The sequence below is a fragment of the Hirundo rustica genome, chromosome 1, assembly GCF_015227805.2.
Source record: "Hirundo rustica isolate bHirRus1 chromosome 1, bHirRus1.pri.v3, whole genome shotgun sequence".
In the NCBI taxonomy this organism is placed as follows: Eukaryota; Metazoa; Chordata; class Aves; order Passeriformes; family Hirundinidae; genus Hirundo; species Hirundo rustica.
Genome location: NC_053450.1, coordinates 154114747 through 154131828, shown reverse-complemented (window position 1 = coordinate 154131828; position 17082 = coordinate 154114747). Strand labels below are relative to the sequence as shown.

Here is a 17082-nt window from a genome sequence, read left to right as displayed (position 1 = left end):
CTTGGCACGGGCAATGCTCCGGAGCCGCTCGGGACTCTCCCTTTCCACTGGGATCAATATTTCTATTTATTGGTGTAAAGTTCCCCTCTCTCAGCATGCCAAGAACATAAATAATCGTGTGCTGAGGGTTTCAGTCCTGGAGGGGAATGGCGTTTGCTGCTCCCTGGGGTGGTGCATGTGGCCAGGGCAAAAGCCTGTGGAAGACACCTGGTCCTATGCATGTTTCTCCCCAGAAGTTGAGGAATTTTTTGGGTATCCAAGGCCAGGTTGGACAGGGAAAGGTCCCTGCCCGTGGCAGGGGGATTGCAACTAGATGAGCTTTAAGCTTTATGCTACCCTAACTTAGAGAATTTTTAAAGGAACTCTTCATCTACTGCATTGGCAAGGACTCAAGGACAGGGAAAGAAAAACCATAACAATAATAATAATAATAATAATAATAATAATCTCTTCCAAAGTCTCTATACATAAACACGAGGTATCCACAGCGTTTTCAGCACCACAGCCAGAACCACCCCAGCACCATCCCCACCCACAGCATCCTCCGTGCTCAATCCTGCCCGGATGGATTTCAGGGAGCGAGGAGAGGGGTGCCCAGGCCCTGCCGGCACCACAGCACCTTCGCCAGACTCCGCCCCAGTGCCCGCGGGGCTGCAGCGTTTTTCACTTAATCGCCTTCAAAAAAATAGAAATCTCTGGAAGATCTCCCTGAAACAAGCCCAGGCTCCCTGCTCAGTCCTCCGAGTCGGTGTCGTGGCGCTGCCGGACCCCGCGGGCCGGCGGGGAGCGGGACCCGCTCCTCTTCCTGCCCTTCCGCCGCGGGCTCGGGTGGCGGCCGCGCCCGTCCCTGCTCCGGCTGCGCCGGCGGCTCCGGCCCGCATCGCCGCCGCTCGCCGAGGAGTCCGTGTCCCGCCGCCGCCGGCTGCCGTGCCGCGATGCCTCCGAGTGCTGCCGCGTTCTCCTGCGGTGCTGCCTGCGGGGGAAGTGACAGCAGGGGTAGTGAGGATGCCGACAACGCGATCCCGGGGGTGAAAATGGGGTTTGGAAAGCCGGGAGGTGGCAGCGGCGCATCCTGATGTCAGACCCTGAATCCTTCCTCCCGTTTTCCACTGATGGTGCCCCGTCCCAACCCAGCTACCTCTTATCCCGATCTGGGGAAGAATCGGAGGATGATGGGGCTGCATCCTTCTTGGAATGCTTGTCCTTGTCCTTCTTCTTCTCCTTCTTATGTTTCTTCTTCTTCTTGTTCTTTTTCTCCTTCTTTTTCTCCTTTTTGGATTTTTTGCCACTCTCGGGTCTGCAGGGAAGAGAATGAGAATCCCTGCACTGTGCAACCCTCTGGCTCCAAAAACTCACCCCCAGCCCTTTTTCCAGGCACATCCCACCACATCCTTCCTTTGCCAAAGAGAAGCCCACAGAAGCTTTTCGGGGATGATTCAGAGACATGCAAAACAAGCCCAGTGCCAAACAGAGCCATGGAAACATTTTGTAAAGTATTTCCCACAAAAGCCAGGGCATTTCTGGTGGCTTCCCACCAAAGTGGGAAAAATCCTCACTGTTTCTCCTCCACTTTCTCCTCCTTTTCCTGCTTCTTCTTGGAGCCAGATGTCTCTGGGCTGCTGGAGACTTTCTGATGCTAGAGTTGGAGAGGAGGGAAAAAAATACAGAGTGAACCCATAGCTTGTACAAGACAAAGGGTTTTTCTCCCTTTAAAAAATGAACTTGACAAAAAACAAAACAAAACAAAAAATTACATTTGGGGAAAAAATTAGAATACCCTTAAGAGCTGCTTCCAAAATTAAAGCCCCACAAACGAACTTTGCGCCAACAGGACACAGAAAACTCCTGCAGGTCTCTCTGATGGGTTTTCAAATAAAATATTCCAAATGTGGGGCACCGCTTTTTGCCTTTTTCCATCTATTTCAGAACCTTCCAAGAACAACTTGACTGGCACCATACCGTGAAGACCGAGAGCCCCATCTTGGCCGCCTCTTTGTCCTCCTTGGAGAGCATCACCCTGCCGGCGCTGCCGCTGCAGAGAGACCACGGAGAAAAGTGTAAAAATGCGAAAAATCCAACTAATTGTTCTGAAACTGGCACGGGACCCTTCCTTCTCCTTACCTGGAGCTGCCCAAACCCACCACCCGATCCACGTCCTTCTCGTCCCGCTCGGCGCCATCCCTCTTGCACACCTCAGCCAGGTCCTGTGGGGAGTGGGCACAGTGTCCTCTGTGTGTGTGTGTCCCCAAAATCAGAGCCACGGGGACGCCGGGGGGACAGGTGGTGCCCCCGTTACCTCCTTGCTGAGGCCCGTGGGCTGCCTCTTCAAGTTCTTGTAGCCCCTGTGAAAACAAGAAGGGGCGGTAGGTGCGGGGACGTGCGCACGCCTGCCCCGTTTTTTGGGGTTTTCGCGGGGTGTGGACTCCCTGTCCCGTTTTTTGGGGTTTTGGCAGGGTGTGGACTCACAGTGCTGCCATCATGGCCTCCTGCTCGGCCAGGCGGACGGCAGCCAGCTCTTCCTCCCGGGATAACGGGGGAGCCGTGTCCTTCTTGCCCTTGGCGTACCAGGTCAGGTCCTTGCCCTTCTGCCACCGCCCCACTGGCGCCATCAGGGAGTTCCCTGTGGGGAACAATGACATCGCACCCCAAAACCGTGGAGGAGGGGACAGGGAGGGTGGGAGAGGCCGTTTGAGCAGGATCAGCCCTTACCCAGGTAATTCTCACGCTGTTTGTCCGTCTTGACGTCCTCCCAGTTGAACTGGTCCTGGCCCCCCCGGACCCCGCCCCGCGAGGAGCCGAACATGGCGCCGCGCCCCGCAGCAGATTCGGGGGGATTCTGCTGACCTGCAAAGGGATCAGCCCCGGGTTTACCAGCTCCAAATCCTCCACGAGGCTCTGAACGTGTAGGGAAGCAAATTTGGCCACCCAGGGGTCAGTGGAGTAACCAAAAGCCTTTGTGGGGGTGTTACAGGCTGGGAGGGGGGTTTATAACCCGGAGGTGGGAGGGGGTGCACAGACTGCCGAGGGTCCCAGCCTGGGTGGGGGTTACAGGGTGAGGAGGGGGGCTTAGGGCAGCCTCGAGAGGATTCATGGCCTTGGGGAGGTTCAGAGCCTCAAGCAGGATTTAGGGCCAGCAGTAGTTGTACTCACACGCTGGGGGTTTCAAGGTTTGGGAAGGGGTTTCAGAGCGAGGGCGATTCACGGGCTATAGGGGGAGAGCTCAGGACTAGAAGTGGGAAGGTTCAGGGTCTGGGAGGAGGTTGCAGGGTTGATAGAGGGGTTAAATACCCTCATAGGGGTTCTGGGTTTCAAGGGGGACAGTTCAGGGTCTAGGAGAGGGTTCACAGCCGGGATGGGATGACAGCTGGAAAAGGGGGTCATGGTTTGGAGGCGAGTTGGGTGGAGAGGGCATTACACGGCTTGGAGGGGAGGTTGTACAGCCCAAGAAGAGGCTGCACGGCCCGCGGTGGGGACATTACCTGAGGGAGAGTTTCAGGGTCTGGGAAGGGGGTCAGAACCGGGGGAAGCTCCACGACCTGGACGCTGCAGGGCCTGAGACGGGAGTTTGCCCGTCCCCGAGGCGTGTGAGGGCAGCTCGGGGTGGTTCCCTGCATCCCGAGCCCCTCCGGGTTGGGGAGTGCGAGGACCGGGCGGACCCGACCCGCGGGGTCGCACCCGGAGCCCCCAAATCCCGAATTCCCCAAAGCCGCTCCCCTCACGCACCTCCGGCCGCCGAACCCGCGCCCGCCCCGGCGCTACCACCGCGGGCAGGGCCGGAGGGGGGGGGGAGAGACGGGCGGTACCACCGCACCGCCCAGCGCGGGGGGGAGCCCTGCAGAGCCGCACCGCCGGCACACGGCTTCACTTAGAGGTATATTTATTTATAGATTTATACAGTTCTGGTTTCAGCGCTTCACTTCTTCCAGAACTTCTTGTAGGTGTCCAGGTCGATGCCCTCGAAGGTTTCCTCCTCCTTGGCCTTAGGCTTGCTGGGGAAGTGCCGGCGCAGACGAGCCTTGCGCTCGGCTTCGGGCAGCGTGCTGCTGTCCAAGGGAATCTGGGGACACGGGGGACACGGGCATGAGACCACGGGGACACAGTGTGACCACCCTAGGACATGGCATGAGACCCCTGGGACATGGTGCGAGACCCACCCAGGGACAGGAATGAGATCCCAGGACATGGCGTGACGCTCTGGGACAAGCTTGCATGAGACCCTGGGATGTGGTGTGAAACCCCTGGGACGTGGTGTGAGACCCTGGGACGTGGTGTGAGACCCTGGGACATAGTGTGAGACCCTGGGACATGCTGTGAGATCCCAGGACAGGGTGTGAGCCCCCCAGCATGCAGGGTGAGCTCCCAGAGACATGGTGTGAGCTCCCAGCACACATTATCACACCCTGGGGCACGGCCTGAGCCCTCGGGACAGCACATGAGGCTCCCAGGCCTGTCGCTGCCCCCATACCATGAGGATCCTCTTGGGCTCGCTGTAGCGCAGGCGGACGGTGGAGCCGTCGGTGTTGACCAGCAGCACGGGGTAGAGGCGGCCGTAGAGCTGCCGGTGCAGGTGGGAGATGGCGGCGCGGTTGGAATTGCTGCGGACGCAGGCCACGAGCGGCGGCCGGGACGCGGCGTGGAAGCGCAGGGCGCTGGCGGGAGAAGGGAGGGAGAGGGGCGGTGTCACCGTGGGGGTGACATGGACTCCACCAGGCCGCTCCCAGCGCTGTCCTGCCGGGTCACGGGCACGCCGTGCTCACCTCAGCGCCCGGCTCGCCGCCATCTCAGCTCAGCTGGCAGAGACAGGTCCAGCAAAGGGAGCAGATGACACAGCCTGGGGATGCCCTGAGGGCAAGGACAGGTGCTGGCATGGTTGTAGGGTGACTCTGCCGTGCCCCCATCACTGTGAAGCTTCCACATCCCCTCAGCACCACGGAGCAGCCCCATGACAGCTCCTGCCATGGCTTGGCCCCATTCCCGCAATGGTTCAGCCCCACTATGGTTCCCCCATCCCCGCAATGGTTCGGCCCACACACGTCTCTCCCCGTGCCCAGCCATGGATCAGTTCCATGACAGCTCCCCCCTCTCCCCGTCATGGTTCAGCCCACCGCGGTTCCCATAATGCCTCCCCGCACATCCACCTTGGTTCAGCCCTCCCACTGCCCATTATGGCTCTCACCGTCCCCCCCTCCGCCCCGCCACGGTTCAGCCCGTGTTGCCCGCTCCGTTCTCCCCCAGCTCTCCCCCCACAATCACGGCCCTGCCGCTGCTGCGCCCCCCCTCCCAATCATGGTTTATCCCCAGGCGCCCCAGCCGCGCTCACCCCCCCGCCCGGCCCGCCGCGTGGTCCGTCCCTCCGCCCCGCACTCACGTGACCGCGCGCTCCCCAGGGCCCCGCCCCCGCGGTGACGTCAGGGCGCGCGGCGGCGGCGGCGGGCGCGCGCGGAGGCTGCCGGGACCGCGCCCCCCCCCCCCCGATCCCCTCATGATCCTCGGGCGGATGCGCGGGGCGGGGATCGCCCGGGCGGGTGAGCGGGGATGGGGCACGGGGCTCGCACCCTCACGGGGACCGCGGGGCACAGCCGGCCACGGGGTGCCGAGACCCTCACGAGGGCCGTGGACAGAGGGGGTCCAGCCAGCCCGAGGAGCTCGGTCACTCACGGAGGTCCTCGGCTGCGTGGCCTCGGGGCGTTCAGCCCTTCAAGGGGGGCCTGGAATGAGGCGTCCTGGCCGGCTCCGAGGTCCTCAGCTCCTCACAAGGGCCCGTGGCTAAGGGGGCCCAACCTGCCCTGGGGTGCCCAGCTCCTCACGGGGTTCCTCTGCTGAGAGGTCCCGGGGTGCTCAGCCCCTCCTGGGGACCCTGGATTGAGGAGACGTGGCAGGCCTTGGGGTGCTCAGCCCCTCACAAAGGCCTTGGGCTGTGCGGGTCCGGCAGGTCCCAGGATGCTCGTCTGGGCACAGGGTCCTGCACTGAGGGCCCTCAGCCCCTCACTGGAGCCCTGAGCTGAGGGGTCCCAGCTGTCCCTGGGCTGCTGTGTGCCTCATGAGGGTCCCAGGACACTGAGGTACCGACCTGGGTGTGCTGATCCCCCACAGGACCCCCTGGATGAGGGGGCTGATACCCAGCCCTGGCGAGGCTGGGCTCCCCCCCTTGTCCTCTGAGACCTGCATGTTCTGCGTTGTCCGTGTGGGGTGGCTGAGGTGGGGTGGGACAGGTCACAGCCCCACGGGGCTGTCCCCGGGCTGGCTGTGTGCCCTTCCCAAAATCCACACTGGCTCCCCATGGCTGAGCTGCTCCAGGGTGGCTCCAGGACGTTCCTGGTTAGATAAACCAGATAGGGATGTGCTTATGGAACCAGGTGGGGTTTGTGGGGTATGGTGAGGTAAGAAAGGTTTAGGGATAAACATCCCTCAGGTATCCTAACACAAACACCTGTGGGGAAGTGTGTGGCAAAACCACACCTGTGTGAGCTTCAGCTCTGTAGAGGTTTTCCCAGATGGGTAAACTGGTTTCATCCTACTGGTGGGTTAAACTGGTCAGGTTTACAGGAGGACATGGCCTGGGAATAACTGTCTTGGGCCTCCCTGATTTCTGCAGTGACCTTGAGCACGTGGTTTGTGTTCCGTCTGCAGCATCACTGCTCCTTGCACGCCAGGAGTGCAGCCAGCGGAGAGGCTAATTAGTGCTTTGTAGGTAATTATTTCCAGGAAGAAGGTGGCTGAGTTCCAGTTCTGTGCTGCTGTGGGATGCTCTGCTCCTCACAGAATCACGGGATGGGTAAAGTTGGAAGGCTGTAACCTCCCTCCTATCTCTCATTTTGGAACCCATCCCAAGTCTTAGAAAGGTGGGGGTGGCACCTTTATAACAAACCTGCTAAAAATAGGGAGTGGGATTATAATCCTAATCCGGGAGACCTTTCTCAAGGCTCCAGGGAAATTGTACTTTAATCTTCTTTCCTTCTTCATAAGGGGGCTTTGCCTTCCCTGTAAAGCCTCTCTGCTAATCAGTTTTAATTTGTTTAACTCTGGTGATGTCTGTCCTTTGCTTCCCTGGCTATGTTGCCACCTACGACGTAAAATCCAGGGTGGATTTAGCAGCACAAGCAGACCAGGAACCATTCCCAACCTCCTGCATCCTCCTGTGACCTCCTGGTCTTTTTGCAGCTCAGAGTGGTTCATGTGGCTGTTTGTCCTCGGTCCCAGGTGTGGGAGATGATTAACATTGTCAATTAGTTGGGCTGTTCTCTCGCTGATCAGCTCCCCAGTGGTTTTGGTTCGTTAGGCTGGATCCCAACCCATTTTTAGGAAACCCTCAGTGCTGGCTATTTGCAGATTGGCTGCTCTGAAAACGCCAAATTCTGACAAAAGGAGCGGGGAAAAAAATTGAGCTTCTGCCGAAAATAAACACATCTTTGTGACATTCCTGCTGCAGCCAGCTTGGAGATGTCATGCAGCGATGCATTCCTGGAACCAAACAGGAGAGAGAAGAAACCCCATATCCAGCAGATCTGGGGGTTTGTTTGTCGTGGGTTTTGAGGGCTGTGGGGTGGTGAGGGGAGGAGCAGTTTGGCAGGGAATGAGGGCAGGGATTGCCCTGGGAACTTGTGGCTGCCCCTGGATCCCTGGAAGTGTCCAAGGTTGGGTAGGGTTTGGAGCAGCCTGGGACAGTGGGAGGTGTCCCTGCCCATGGCAGGGGTTCAACAAGAGGAGCTTTAAGGTCACTTCCAACCAAACCTTTGTGGAATTCCATGAAATCCCCAGTTTGCCGTCTTTCCTCCTGTCAGGGCCCAGCCCCACCATCTGGGAATGCAAGTGGCTTTTGTTCCCTCTCGGTTTTCCTCTGCAGATCTCCAGCAAGAGAAGGGATTCACAAGGGAGGCAGGAGGAAACACCTGCAAGTCTTCAGGTTTATTTTTAGCTGCTTTGAAAGAAACCAGAAGTGATCACAGCCCAGGTGTCTTTTCTCTCAGTTATGAGTATTTGGGGAAAAGAAAAGGGAGGAAAATGAAGGAGAGGGTCCCACTGTGGAAGTGGCTTGGATCTGTGAGCAGGAGAAGGTTTCTGGTGGCCTTTGTGCTTGTGGATTTGGTCCAAAGGAAGAGGAGTGTTCCTGCAGAAGGGAAGTGTTCCAGGTTGGATGGAGCTTTGGAGCAGCCTGGGCTGGTGAAAATTGTCCTTGCCCATGGCAGGGGTTTGGAATTAGATGGTCTGGGAGATCCCTTCCAACACAGACCATCCCAGGGTTCTGCACAGACAGAATCCCTGTGCCTCTGGTGACTGCAGGGACGGCTTTGCTGTTTTCCATGATCCCAGACCAGCAGGGGCTGGCACCCCTCACCCTTCTGGGAGTGTTGGATGCAGCTTTTCCAGCCAGGAGAGCGGGGAGTGGAGGAGGAGCCGCGAGGGGAGATTAAAGCTCAGCGGGATTGTTCTCATTGGCCATCTTCAAACTGCGGCTCATTAATTAAGGCTTTAGGAGCTCACAAATAGCCCGGCTCTGTCCCCAGGAGCCTGCGCTGCTGCCAGGGGCTGAGCTGCTTTCCTTGGAGCACAAGGAAAAGGTAAGGATATGCTGGAGCCTGCTCCCAGCCCATTCCTCTGCTCCCTCCCCGGTTTGGGCTTGAATGGAATGATTGGAAGTGATCTGGACAGCTTTAGATTTCTGCTGGTGTTTGCTAAGGGGCTGATGAAATTCTGAGGGAGAACAGGGGAAAGCTCTTTTCCTTCTGGGACTGGGATTTGTGCATCCAGCACAGTTCTTGTTGGCACAGCTGGATCCTGAAGGGAATCTGGAATGCCTGGAGATCCATGCTGGCATCCCGGTGACACCTGTGGGGTTTTCGGGGTGCTCGTGGAAGCAGCTGTGTGATGGAGGAGCAACGTTTGGGGCAGATGTGTTGTGAAGCACATCGGGATCTCTGAAGGGGAGGAGTTTGTGTCAAGTTTTTTTCCAAGGAATGCTTGGGGCTTACCTGGTGTAATTACGTGGGAGAGAAGAACTGTGAGGGGCAGGAGAGAGCAAAATGCTTTGGATAACTCCTCAGGGACTGCTCTGCAGGAACTGAGTAGCATTTCCCTGGTGCTTTCTTCTGTATTGAGCATTTAGGCAAACCCTGGTTTTTTGGAAATTACAGAAGCTCAAGGACCAGGGGAACAGTAGGAAGGTCCCCAAAAGACTTCCTAGAGTTCGTTCATCCTTCTGTTTTGGGGATGACGGAGCCTAATCCAGCAATGTGGAGATGAGATTAGCCCTCCCAAGATTCCATCTGTTGGATCCCTCGGAGGGCGCTAAATGGGAATAAAAAGAAGGAATAAAGGAATTTCCTTAGGGATGATTACTGACCGTGGGCGTTTCCACCGCCCGCTGTTGGCCCCTCCTTGGCCTTTGCGCGTTCATCTCCCGTCCCTGGGACGAGCCGCGGTCGCACAGGTGACATCCTCGGGGAGCGGAGGGAAGAGTTGTGTAATTCTCCGGCTGTCGTGCTGCCCGAGGGAGGGGGGGTTAGGGCTGAGGAGGCGTCCCGCTCCCGCAGGCGGGGTCAGGGAGCGGGAGCCCGGCGGGATTATCCTGCGGCCGCTCCCGTGAGACAGCGTTTGGCTTAAGGCTGTTTGAAAAGTGATGTCTAAGGTCGGGGTGACATTGCTGTGAGCTAATTTAAAACGGAAAGGCATTATCTGCCTCTTGGCCGGTGGCTCCCCGGGCCACACCCAGCCCAGGATGCTAAAAAAAAAGCGTTTCTGAGGATTTTACTGCTTGCTGAAAGTGCCCGTTTTTAAACAGGAAGAACTTGTTTGATTTGTCCCACTCTCGCCATCACTTCGGTTTGGAAGCTGCTGATGGATGAGGGTTCCCAGTGGTACCCCCTGCTCCTTCACACAGCGTTTCTTCTCTTTCCCATGTGGATAATGAACCTTTCTTCCTCTCCAGAGACATGGGAACATGAAAACACCCCTTTCCCTTTCCCTTCCTTTCCTCTGTGTGGCCTCAGGCTGCCTTTTTTCCGACTGTGCCATGACCTGATCTCTGGGATCTCTTCCTCTTGCCGTGGAACACCTGCAGATGGAGCTGGTGCCTCAGGAAATGTGTTCGTGGCAGTGACCGCACCCCAGCTCAGAGGCTCTTGCAAGGGTTTGGGGCTTGGTGATGCAAACTCTCCTTGAAGCTCCCTTTTCTCTGTGAGAGGGACGGGGCTGGGGCTGTCCCACGATTCCAAACAGGATTTTGTTCCTTTTAGAGCGAGTTTTCCTTAGGATTTTGGTCCAAGTGAGACCCAGCTGTGGTGGGAAACAGCTGGCTTGACTCATTTCAGTTTAGTGGCAGCTAAATCCCAGTTTCCTCCTCCTTTGGGTTACATCCTATGAGTTTAACCTCAGTCCCTTGAGAAGTGTTTCTGCGCTCCCAGTACTTTATCAGCTCTAGGCTTGTGATCTTGCATCATTTCAACTTTTCCTCCAGAAATTTGCACCCGAGGGTACAGGATTGGTGCCGTTTCAAGGGGCTGAGCGCTCCTGGGAACCCACAGCTGTGTTTCCATGGGTGTTTCTAAGCGGAGACGTTTTTCTGTCTGTGCCCAGTCATGCAGGGACCAAGGCCAGTGGTTCTGAGCGGCCCGTCGGGTGCAGGGAAGAGCACTTTGTTAAAGAAATTGTTGAAAGATTACGAGAACGTCTTCGGCTTCAGCGTCTCCCGTGAGTATCCAGGGGTGGAGCTCAGGAGTGCCAGCTCAGAGCCTTCCTCCATACCCCAAATGATGAGGTTTTTCATGGTTTGTCTGTGTCCCACTCTGTCTGTGGGCTCTTGGGGGTGTTTAAAATAGCTCAGGGCACTTTTTACTCCTGATTTTTTTCATGGTTTGTCTGTGTCCCACTCTGTCTGTGGGCTCTTGGGGGTGTTTAAATAGCTCAGGGCACTTTTTACTCCTGTTTTTTTCATGGTTTGTCTGTGTCCCACTCTGTCTGTGGGCTCTTGGGGGTGTTTAAATAGCTCAGGGCACCTTTTACTCCTGGCATTGAGTGGCAAGTCTGGGATTGGTCTGGTGACTCCCCACATCTCTGAGCACAACCCAGAGATGAAACAAGAACATTCTGAGCAATTCCTGACTCTGAAAGTAACGAATTCCCCCCACATTTCTGCTTCAAAAGCCATTGGATTTTTCCATGGAGCTTTGTAAGGTGTTTTTAGGTCCATTAGCAACACCTTATGTACTGCAGGTAAAATCTGTGCTTTGAGATCTGGATTCGCTCCACCATGAAAGAACAAACACTGGATGTTTAAAAATTTAATGCTATGAGAGGAGAAAAAAACCTTAAAATTATCTGTTTTGTGTGTGAATGTGATCCTATGCTCCTGATTCAACTGAATCTCTCATCTCACTCCAAATGAAACTTTGTTTTTCCCAAATTGCCTCTTGGTAGAGAATTTTTTTCCTGGAGATCCATGTGCCACTTAGGCCTTGGCATTTCTTTGATCCTGCAACACCCATGGGTGATGTGCAGAATTTCAAAGGCTGTTTTTTCCTTTTTTCCTTTTCCTTTATTTTTTTTCTTTTTTTTCCCTGCAGATACCACAAGGCAGCCGAGACCTGGAGAAGTGAATGGCAAAGGTGAGCCTGTTGCACTCGGGTCTGCCTCACTGGACTCTCCAGATAATTCAGATTTTCAAAGCTGGGCTCTCATTTTAGGTGCTGTGCTCTGAGCTTGGGTGTTGGGTAATTTGATTTTCCAAAGCTCCAGGTAGTTCTGGGGAGATATCACCAGTGGCCACTGCTTTGGGAAGTGCAGCTGCTCAATGAGATGGCTTTGGCTGCATTAATAGCTTGTGCCCAGCTGTTTTCTCATGTATTTGCATATTTAAGACACAATCAAATGAGCTTTGTTCCTGATTTCCAAGGGCAGTTTTCCCTCTGAAGTGAAAGGAAGGAGTTTCAACAGAAGATAGAGAAATATTCCTTTTTATTGATGTTCCCTTTTATCTCCTTCTCTCTCACCCCACTCTGATCTTTAATCAGAAATGCTTTCAAATGAAAGGCCTTGCCATTCCTGCTGTAATGTGTCCCACACCTGGAGGCAAGGGAGGGGAAGTTCCCACTGCACCAGGAATGGGAAAGGATATGAAGAACAGGGTAGAGCAGCATTTTTGGCTGAAAAACAGAAAACTCCAGAATATTTTGAGCAGGTGTCTGGACAACTGGTGTGGAAGTAGGAAGAGAATCTCTGCAGTCTACCAGCATTGTCTAAAGCAGATTTTAACCCCATGGGTGTCATTTTGACGATGAACTTTACCTTCAAAATGTTAATTTCTCTCCATTTATTCCCATTTTCCCTTCTCCAGATTATCACTTTGTGACCAGAGAGGAAATGCAGAAAGAAATCGATGCTGGTGAATTTATTGAGCACGCGGAGTTCTCCGGGAATATGTACGGGACAAGGTGGGTCAGGTGTCCCTGCCTGTGCCAGAGGGGCTGGGGTTGGATGGCTTTGAAGATCCTTTCCAATCCAAACTGTTCTGGGATTCTAAAAAATAAATACAGAATCTCTCCAAGCCCCTGAGGATGTTTCTGCTCAGATGTGGGATAAAATGGAGAGTCCCTCATGCTTAGGAGGAGAGTTGAAGTTCTCACCAATCCTTTCGGCTCCCTAAGTCTCAGCAGTGAATAATAATAAATAATAAATGATTAAAAAGCATAAGGCGATTTCCCCATGTTGAGGAAGAGAAATTGTCTTTAGAGCATATAAAAGCCACCACTTGAAAAATTAGGTGGGGAATCAAGTGACCCAGATGGTGCATCCGTGTCCATCCAGCATCCCTCAGGAGAGCGTCTGGAGTCAGTGGATCTCTGGAGAAGGGGAGTTCTCAGTGGTTTTGCTCTTTGGTGAAGGTTCCCATGTTTGTCACAGGATCCCAGGATGGTTTGGGTTGGAAGGGACTAAAAGATCATCGAGTTCCAACCTCCTGCCGTGAGCAGGGAACTTCCCTCTAGGTGGTGAAGTGGGATGGTCACACGTGATCCATTCCCACACCTTCCAGCATGGCTTTGCCAGCCTCTCTAGCAGGAGACAGCAGCTCCCTGCTCCACCCACAGCAGTGACTCTTGGAGAAACTCTTTATCAGGAGCAGAGCAGGCTCTGTCCTCTCCTCCGCACTCAGGGCACAGCAGAGCCTGTGAGGTTCCCCCGCTGCTGGATGGGGACACCCCAAACCCCCCACGGCTCTCTGACCCCTTCCCCGTGTGCTGTGTCCCCAGTAAAGGAGCTGTGCAGGCTGTGCAGGCCCAGAACCAGATCTGCGTCCTCGACATCGACATCCAGGGCGTGAAGAACATCAAGAAGACGGAGCTGAACCCCATCTACATCTCGGTGCAGCCGCCCTCCATTGAGATCCTGGTGAGCGCCCGCCTTGCTTTGCCGGTAGCTGTTAGAGGTAATCAGCAGCCACGGGGCTCCCCTCCCTCCCTCAAGGAGGATATCCCCAAATGTGTCTCACAGGGATGGTGCTTGGGAACACAAACCCTGTGAGGAATGGCTCAGGGAGCTGGGGGTGCTCAGCCTGGAGAAGAGGAGGCTCAGGGGTGACCTTATCCCTCTCTAAAGCCCCTGGAAGGTGGCTGTGCTCAGCTGGCGTTGGTCTCTTTCTCCAGGCAGCACTGACAGAAGGAGAGGACACAGTCTTAATATAGGTTGGATGTTAGGGAAAAGTTTTTTACAGAAAGGGTGATAAAGTATTGGAATGATCTTCCCAAGAAGGTGGTGGAGTCACCATCCCTGGATGTGTTTTAAAAGTCTGGATGTGGCACTGGGTGCCGTGGTTTAGGTGAGGTGTCAGGGCTGGGTTGGACTCGATGATCTCGGAGGTCTCTTCCAACCTGGTGATTCTGTGTGTGTGATCCCTGCCCAGCCTCTGGCTCTCAGGGATAAATCTCCCTGTGTTTTGTTTTTTGAGCCCTCTCTCAAAAGCTTTGCACACCTTGGACTCCGCTGCGGCACAGTCAGTCTTTAAATGCATTAATTGTGCTTTGTGCTGTGCTGAGATTCACCTCCACAGTGAAAATTAAACCCAGGGAGGCTGGTTCTGTGCAGCACCTTGAATTCTGTGTCCCTCTGGTCTTACCCTGTGTAAGTGACTGCAGTGGGACTCTTGCAGAAGTGGAATCATTGTCGTGGTTCAGAGAGGGATGAGGACACCAGAGGACACCTCCTGACTCTCCCCTCTTGCTCTCAGTACATCAGGCAGGCTCTGTTTCTCGTTGAGTTTGTGGAGGAGGAAGCCAGCAGCACCAGATGCCAGAGGCCAGCAGAGAGATCTCATTTCCAGCAGTACCTGGAAAAATAAATAAATGAGAGGGAGGTAAAAGAAACCTGGGACCCTGAACTCTAGGTAGGAGATCCCAAGCCCAGTTTGGCCACTGGTTTGCACTGGGCTGTGAGCGAGGCCCCTCAGCCTTTGCAGGGTGTTCACCCGTGCCCGTGGTCACAGACAGCAGCGGCCTCAGGGTGGGGGTGGTTCCTGCTGCAGCTCCCAGAACACTCATTTCTTTCACGTCTTTGTCCGTGGGTTCAGGAGAAACGGCTACGGGACCGAAAGACTGAGACAGAGGAGAGTTTACAGAAGCGTCTGACTGCAGCTCGTGTGGACCTGGAGCTCAGTAAGTCCTTGGAGTGCAGGGAGAGGAGATGCCTGGGTGGTTTGGGAGCTGTTTTTTGTGGGAACATCCCATTTGTGCTCTCCAGCAGTGCTGGCAGGGCTTGCCATGAGCTGGGCTTGGATCACTGCTGCATTTCCCGCTGCAGTTCCTTGGGGCTGGTTGGAGTTCATTAGCAGCAGCTAAAATAATAATAATACTAGAAAGTAATATTAAAATGACACAGGGCTTTGTGCATGAGAGCTGACACAGGGAAGGAAAATCCTCCTCTAACTGTGTCCTCATCCTTCCCCAGGTAAAGAGCCCGGGCTGTTCGACCTGGTCATCATTAATGACGATTTAGAAAAGGCCTATTCCGAATTGAAGGCGGTGCTGCTGGAGGTGAGTCCGTGGGGGTTTTTTCCCCCTCATTCCTGGGCCAGGCAGGGGAGGGTCTGCTCTCAGGCAGCTCCAGAAATGTCACCTCGTCCCATGCTTGGTTTGCTTTGAGCTGCTGAGGGACAGATTGAGTACAAGTGATGATGGATTGGTGGCCTAGGAGTGGGAAATGAATCCAACACAATCCCGAGCTGGGGCAAAATAAACGTCCCTGGGTAGCAGAGAAGGGGATTCCCATTTCTGGAGTCAAACCTTGCTTTGTTGCTAGAGGTGAGCTCAGACCTTGGTCCTGTGATGTTGTGGAATTGGTCTGAGCTGTGAAACCAGGAGTTTTTTCCCAAAGAGTGGCAGATTCCCAGTCTCTTTCCTGATCTCCTTGCAGGAAATCAAGAAGACCGAAAAATCCAGGAAATCCTGAGCTGACCCCGCTGGGGCGTTTCGATTTTGCACATCATTCCCGAAGCACGTCGCACCGTTTGATTCCAAAAGACATTCCCTCTAGGCTGCTCCTACTCCCAACTTACTCTAGGATGTTTATATTAAAAGGAAAGAAAAGGAAACCTGGTCGGGTTCGTGTTTCTGTTCGCTGCATGCTCGGCATGTGCTCCCCCAGGTTCATGCCTCTGGATTCTTTGGGAGCTGCCGAAGGGCTGAGCCCTTCTGGAAGGCTGTAGAGAAGCTGCTGGGCCTGAAGGCAGCAGTAAATCCCTTTTCCTGGGGGGAATCCACTGCATCCAGAACTGTTGCTTGCACAGATCTCTGTTCTGAGACCTGGAGAGCTTTGCACTTCATTTTCTAAGTTTTCTTTAGCGTTGATGTTTTCATGAAACTTCCAAGCCCTTTGGTCCCTCCAGCAGGAGATGTCCTGGGGCTGGGTTCTCACACTGTGAAAACTGTGAGGATGAGCTGGGAATGTTCACCTGGAGAGGAGAAGGCTCCAGGGAGAGCTCAGAGCCCCTGGCAGGGCCTGAAGGGGCTCCAGGAGAGCTGGGACAAGGGCTGGAGGGGCAGGACACAGGGAATGGCTCCCACTGCCAGAGGGCAGGGATGGATGGGAGATTGGGAAGGAATTCCTGGCTGGGAGGGTGGGGAGGGGCTGGGGTGGAATTCCCAGAGCAGCTGTGGCTGCCCCTGGATCCCTGGCGGTGTCCAAAGCTGGGTTGGACAGGGCTTGGATCACCCTGGGATGGTGGAAGTTTGTCCTTGCCCATGGCAGGGGATTGGAACGAGTTGGGCTTTAGGATCCCTTCCAATCCCCCTCTGGGATTCCATTCTGTGGGATGCCCGGTCTGTCCGAGCTCCCATCTACAGGTGCTGATTTCAGCTGCCTTCCCCCCAAACCCACAAGCAGCTGGGCCCTGCTCTGCCAGGCTGGGACATTTTCTCACCCAAACCACATCTTACCAGAGTGGGTTTGTACCTGAACACTCCATTTTTGGGTTTCATCCTCTTCACGTCCTGTCCCTGCCAGTACCTCTTGGTCCAGGTCATCTCCAATCCTCCACAAAGCAGAACCCCTCCTCGGGTCACCCTTTGAGTACTTTGAATTCACAGCCATGATTTGATGATTTTTTTTTTGATCATTTACCTGTCTTGGACTGGTTTGCTACGTCTTTCCTAGATTTCCTAAAAATATCTCTTCCTGTTGTGGGTTTCCCATCGCTTGGTTCTGGAAATGCCCAAACAAGCAGGAAAATCCTGTGTGGGCTGGTGGTGTCAACCGCTGCGCCCAGGCTCTCCCTGCGCCATCAAGCGATGGGCTCTTGTTATTTTTCCTTCCTAATCGCGGGATTTTGTTACAATTTGACGGACGCGTTTGCAATGGGAAGAGGTCTCCTCTAGATGGCAGGAACGGCAGCGGGAAGGCGCTGGAGCGGCTGAGCAGGAGGTGCAGGACACGGCGCCCGCCTCAGCCCGGGGCTCAGCGTGGCACCTGCGGGGCCGTCACCCGATGGAAGCGCCCGGCTGCTCCCTGCCCATCCCTCCTGCCAGCGCCCCCGGCCCGGCCTCGGCTCGTCCCTGCGCGACAGGTGAGCGCACCGCGGGGAAAAACAAATCCTTCCCATCG

General features: G+C 55.1%; 3 protein-coding genes across 5 annotated transcripts; 1 reads left to right on the top strand and 2 right to left on the bottom strand.

Annotated features, from left to right (window-relative positions):
* Positions 1 to 419: 419 nt before the first annotated feature.
* Positions 420 to 3774, bottom strand: C1H1orf35 (chromosome 1 C1orf35 homolog). The gene is made up of 9 exons (XM_040066869.1): positions 3480 to 3774; positions 2710 to 2844; positions 2467 to 2620; positions 2297 to 2342; positions 2122 to 2204; positions 1960 to 2032; positions 1557 to 1636; positions 1139 to 1297; positions 420 to 973 (listed from the first exon to the last, which is right to left on the bottom strand). Exons 2-9 carry the CDS (start codon positions 2801 to 2803, stop codon positions 733 to 735), a joined length of 930 nt encoding a protein of 309 aa, XP_039922803.1. The 5' UTR covers positions 2804 to 2844; positions 3480 to 3774; the 3' UTR covers positions 420 to 732.
* Positions 3775 to 3860: 86 nt separating this feature from the next.
* MRPL55 (mitochondrial ribosomal protein L55) lies at positions 3861 to 5392 on the bottom strand. 2 transcript variants are annotated; one of them, XM_040066891.1, is made up of 4 exons: positions 5369 to 5392; positions 4758 to 4842; positions 4466 to 4649; positions 3861 to 4057 (listed from the first exon to the last, which is right to left on the bottom strand). In XM_040066891.1, the coding sequence occupies exons 2-4, from the start codon at positions 4778 to 4780 to the stop codon at positions 3914 to 3916; spliced, it is 351 nt and encodes a 116-aa protein (XP_039922825.1). In that variant the 5' UTR covers positions 4781 to 4842; positions 5369 to 5392; the 3' UTR covers positions 3861 to 3913. The 2 variants fall into 2 exon arrangements, with proteins under 2 accessions (XP_039922825.1, XP_039922814.1); XM_040066880.2 differs by having other exon boundaries at positions 5321 to 5369.
* A 43-nt stretch (positions 5393 to 5435) lies between these two features.
* On the top strand, positions 5436 to 15574 carry GUK1 (guanylate kinase 1). 2 transcript variants are annotated; one of them, XM_040085979.1, is made up of 8 exons: positions 5436 to 5525; positions 10573 to 10686; positions 11559 to 11600; positions 12329 to 12425; positions 13242 to 13380; positions 14555 to 14639; positions 14932 to 15017; positions 15397 to 15574. In XM_040085979.1, the coding sequence occupies exons 1-8, from the start codon at positions 5483 to 5485 to the stop codon at positions 15430 to 15432; spliced, it is 642 nt and encodes a 213-aa protein (XP_039941913.1). In that variant the 5' UTR covers positions 5436 to 5482; the 3' UTR covers positions 15433 to 15574. The 2 variants fall into 2 exon arrangements, with proteins under 2 accessions (XP_039941913.1, XP_039941920.1); XM_040085986.2 differs by lacking the exon at positions 5436 to 5525 and adding an exon at positions 8294 to 8558.
* The last annotated feature ends 1508 nt before the right edge of the window (positions 15575 to 17082 follow it).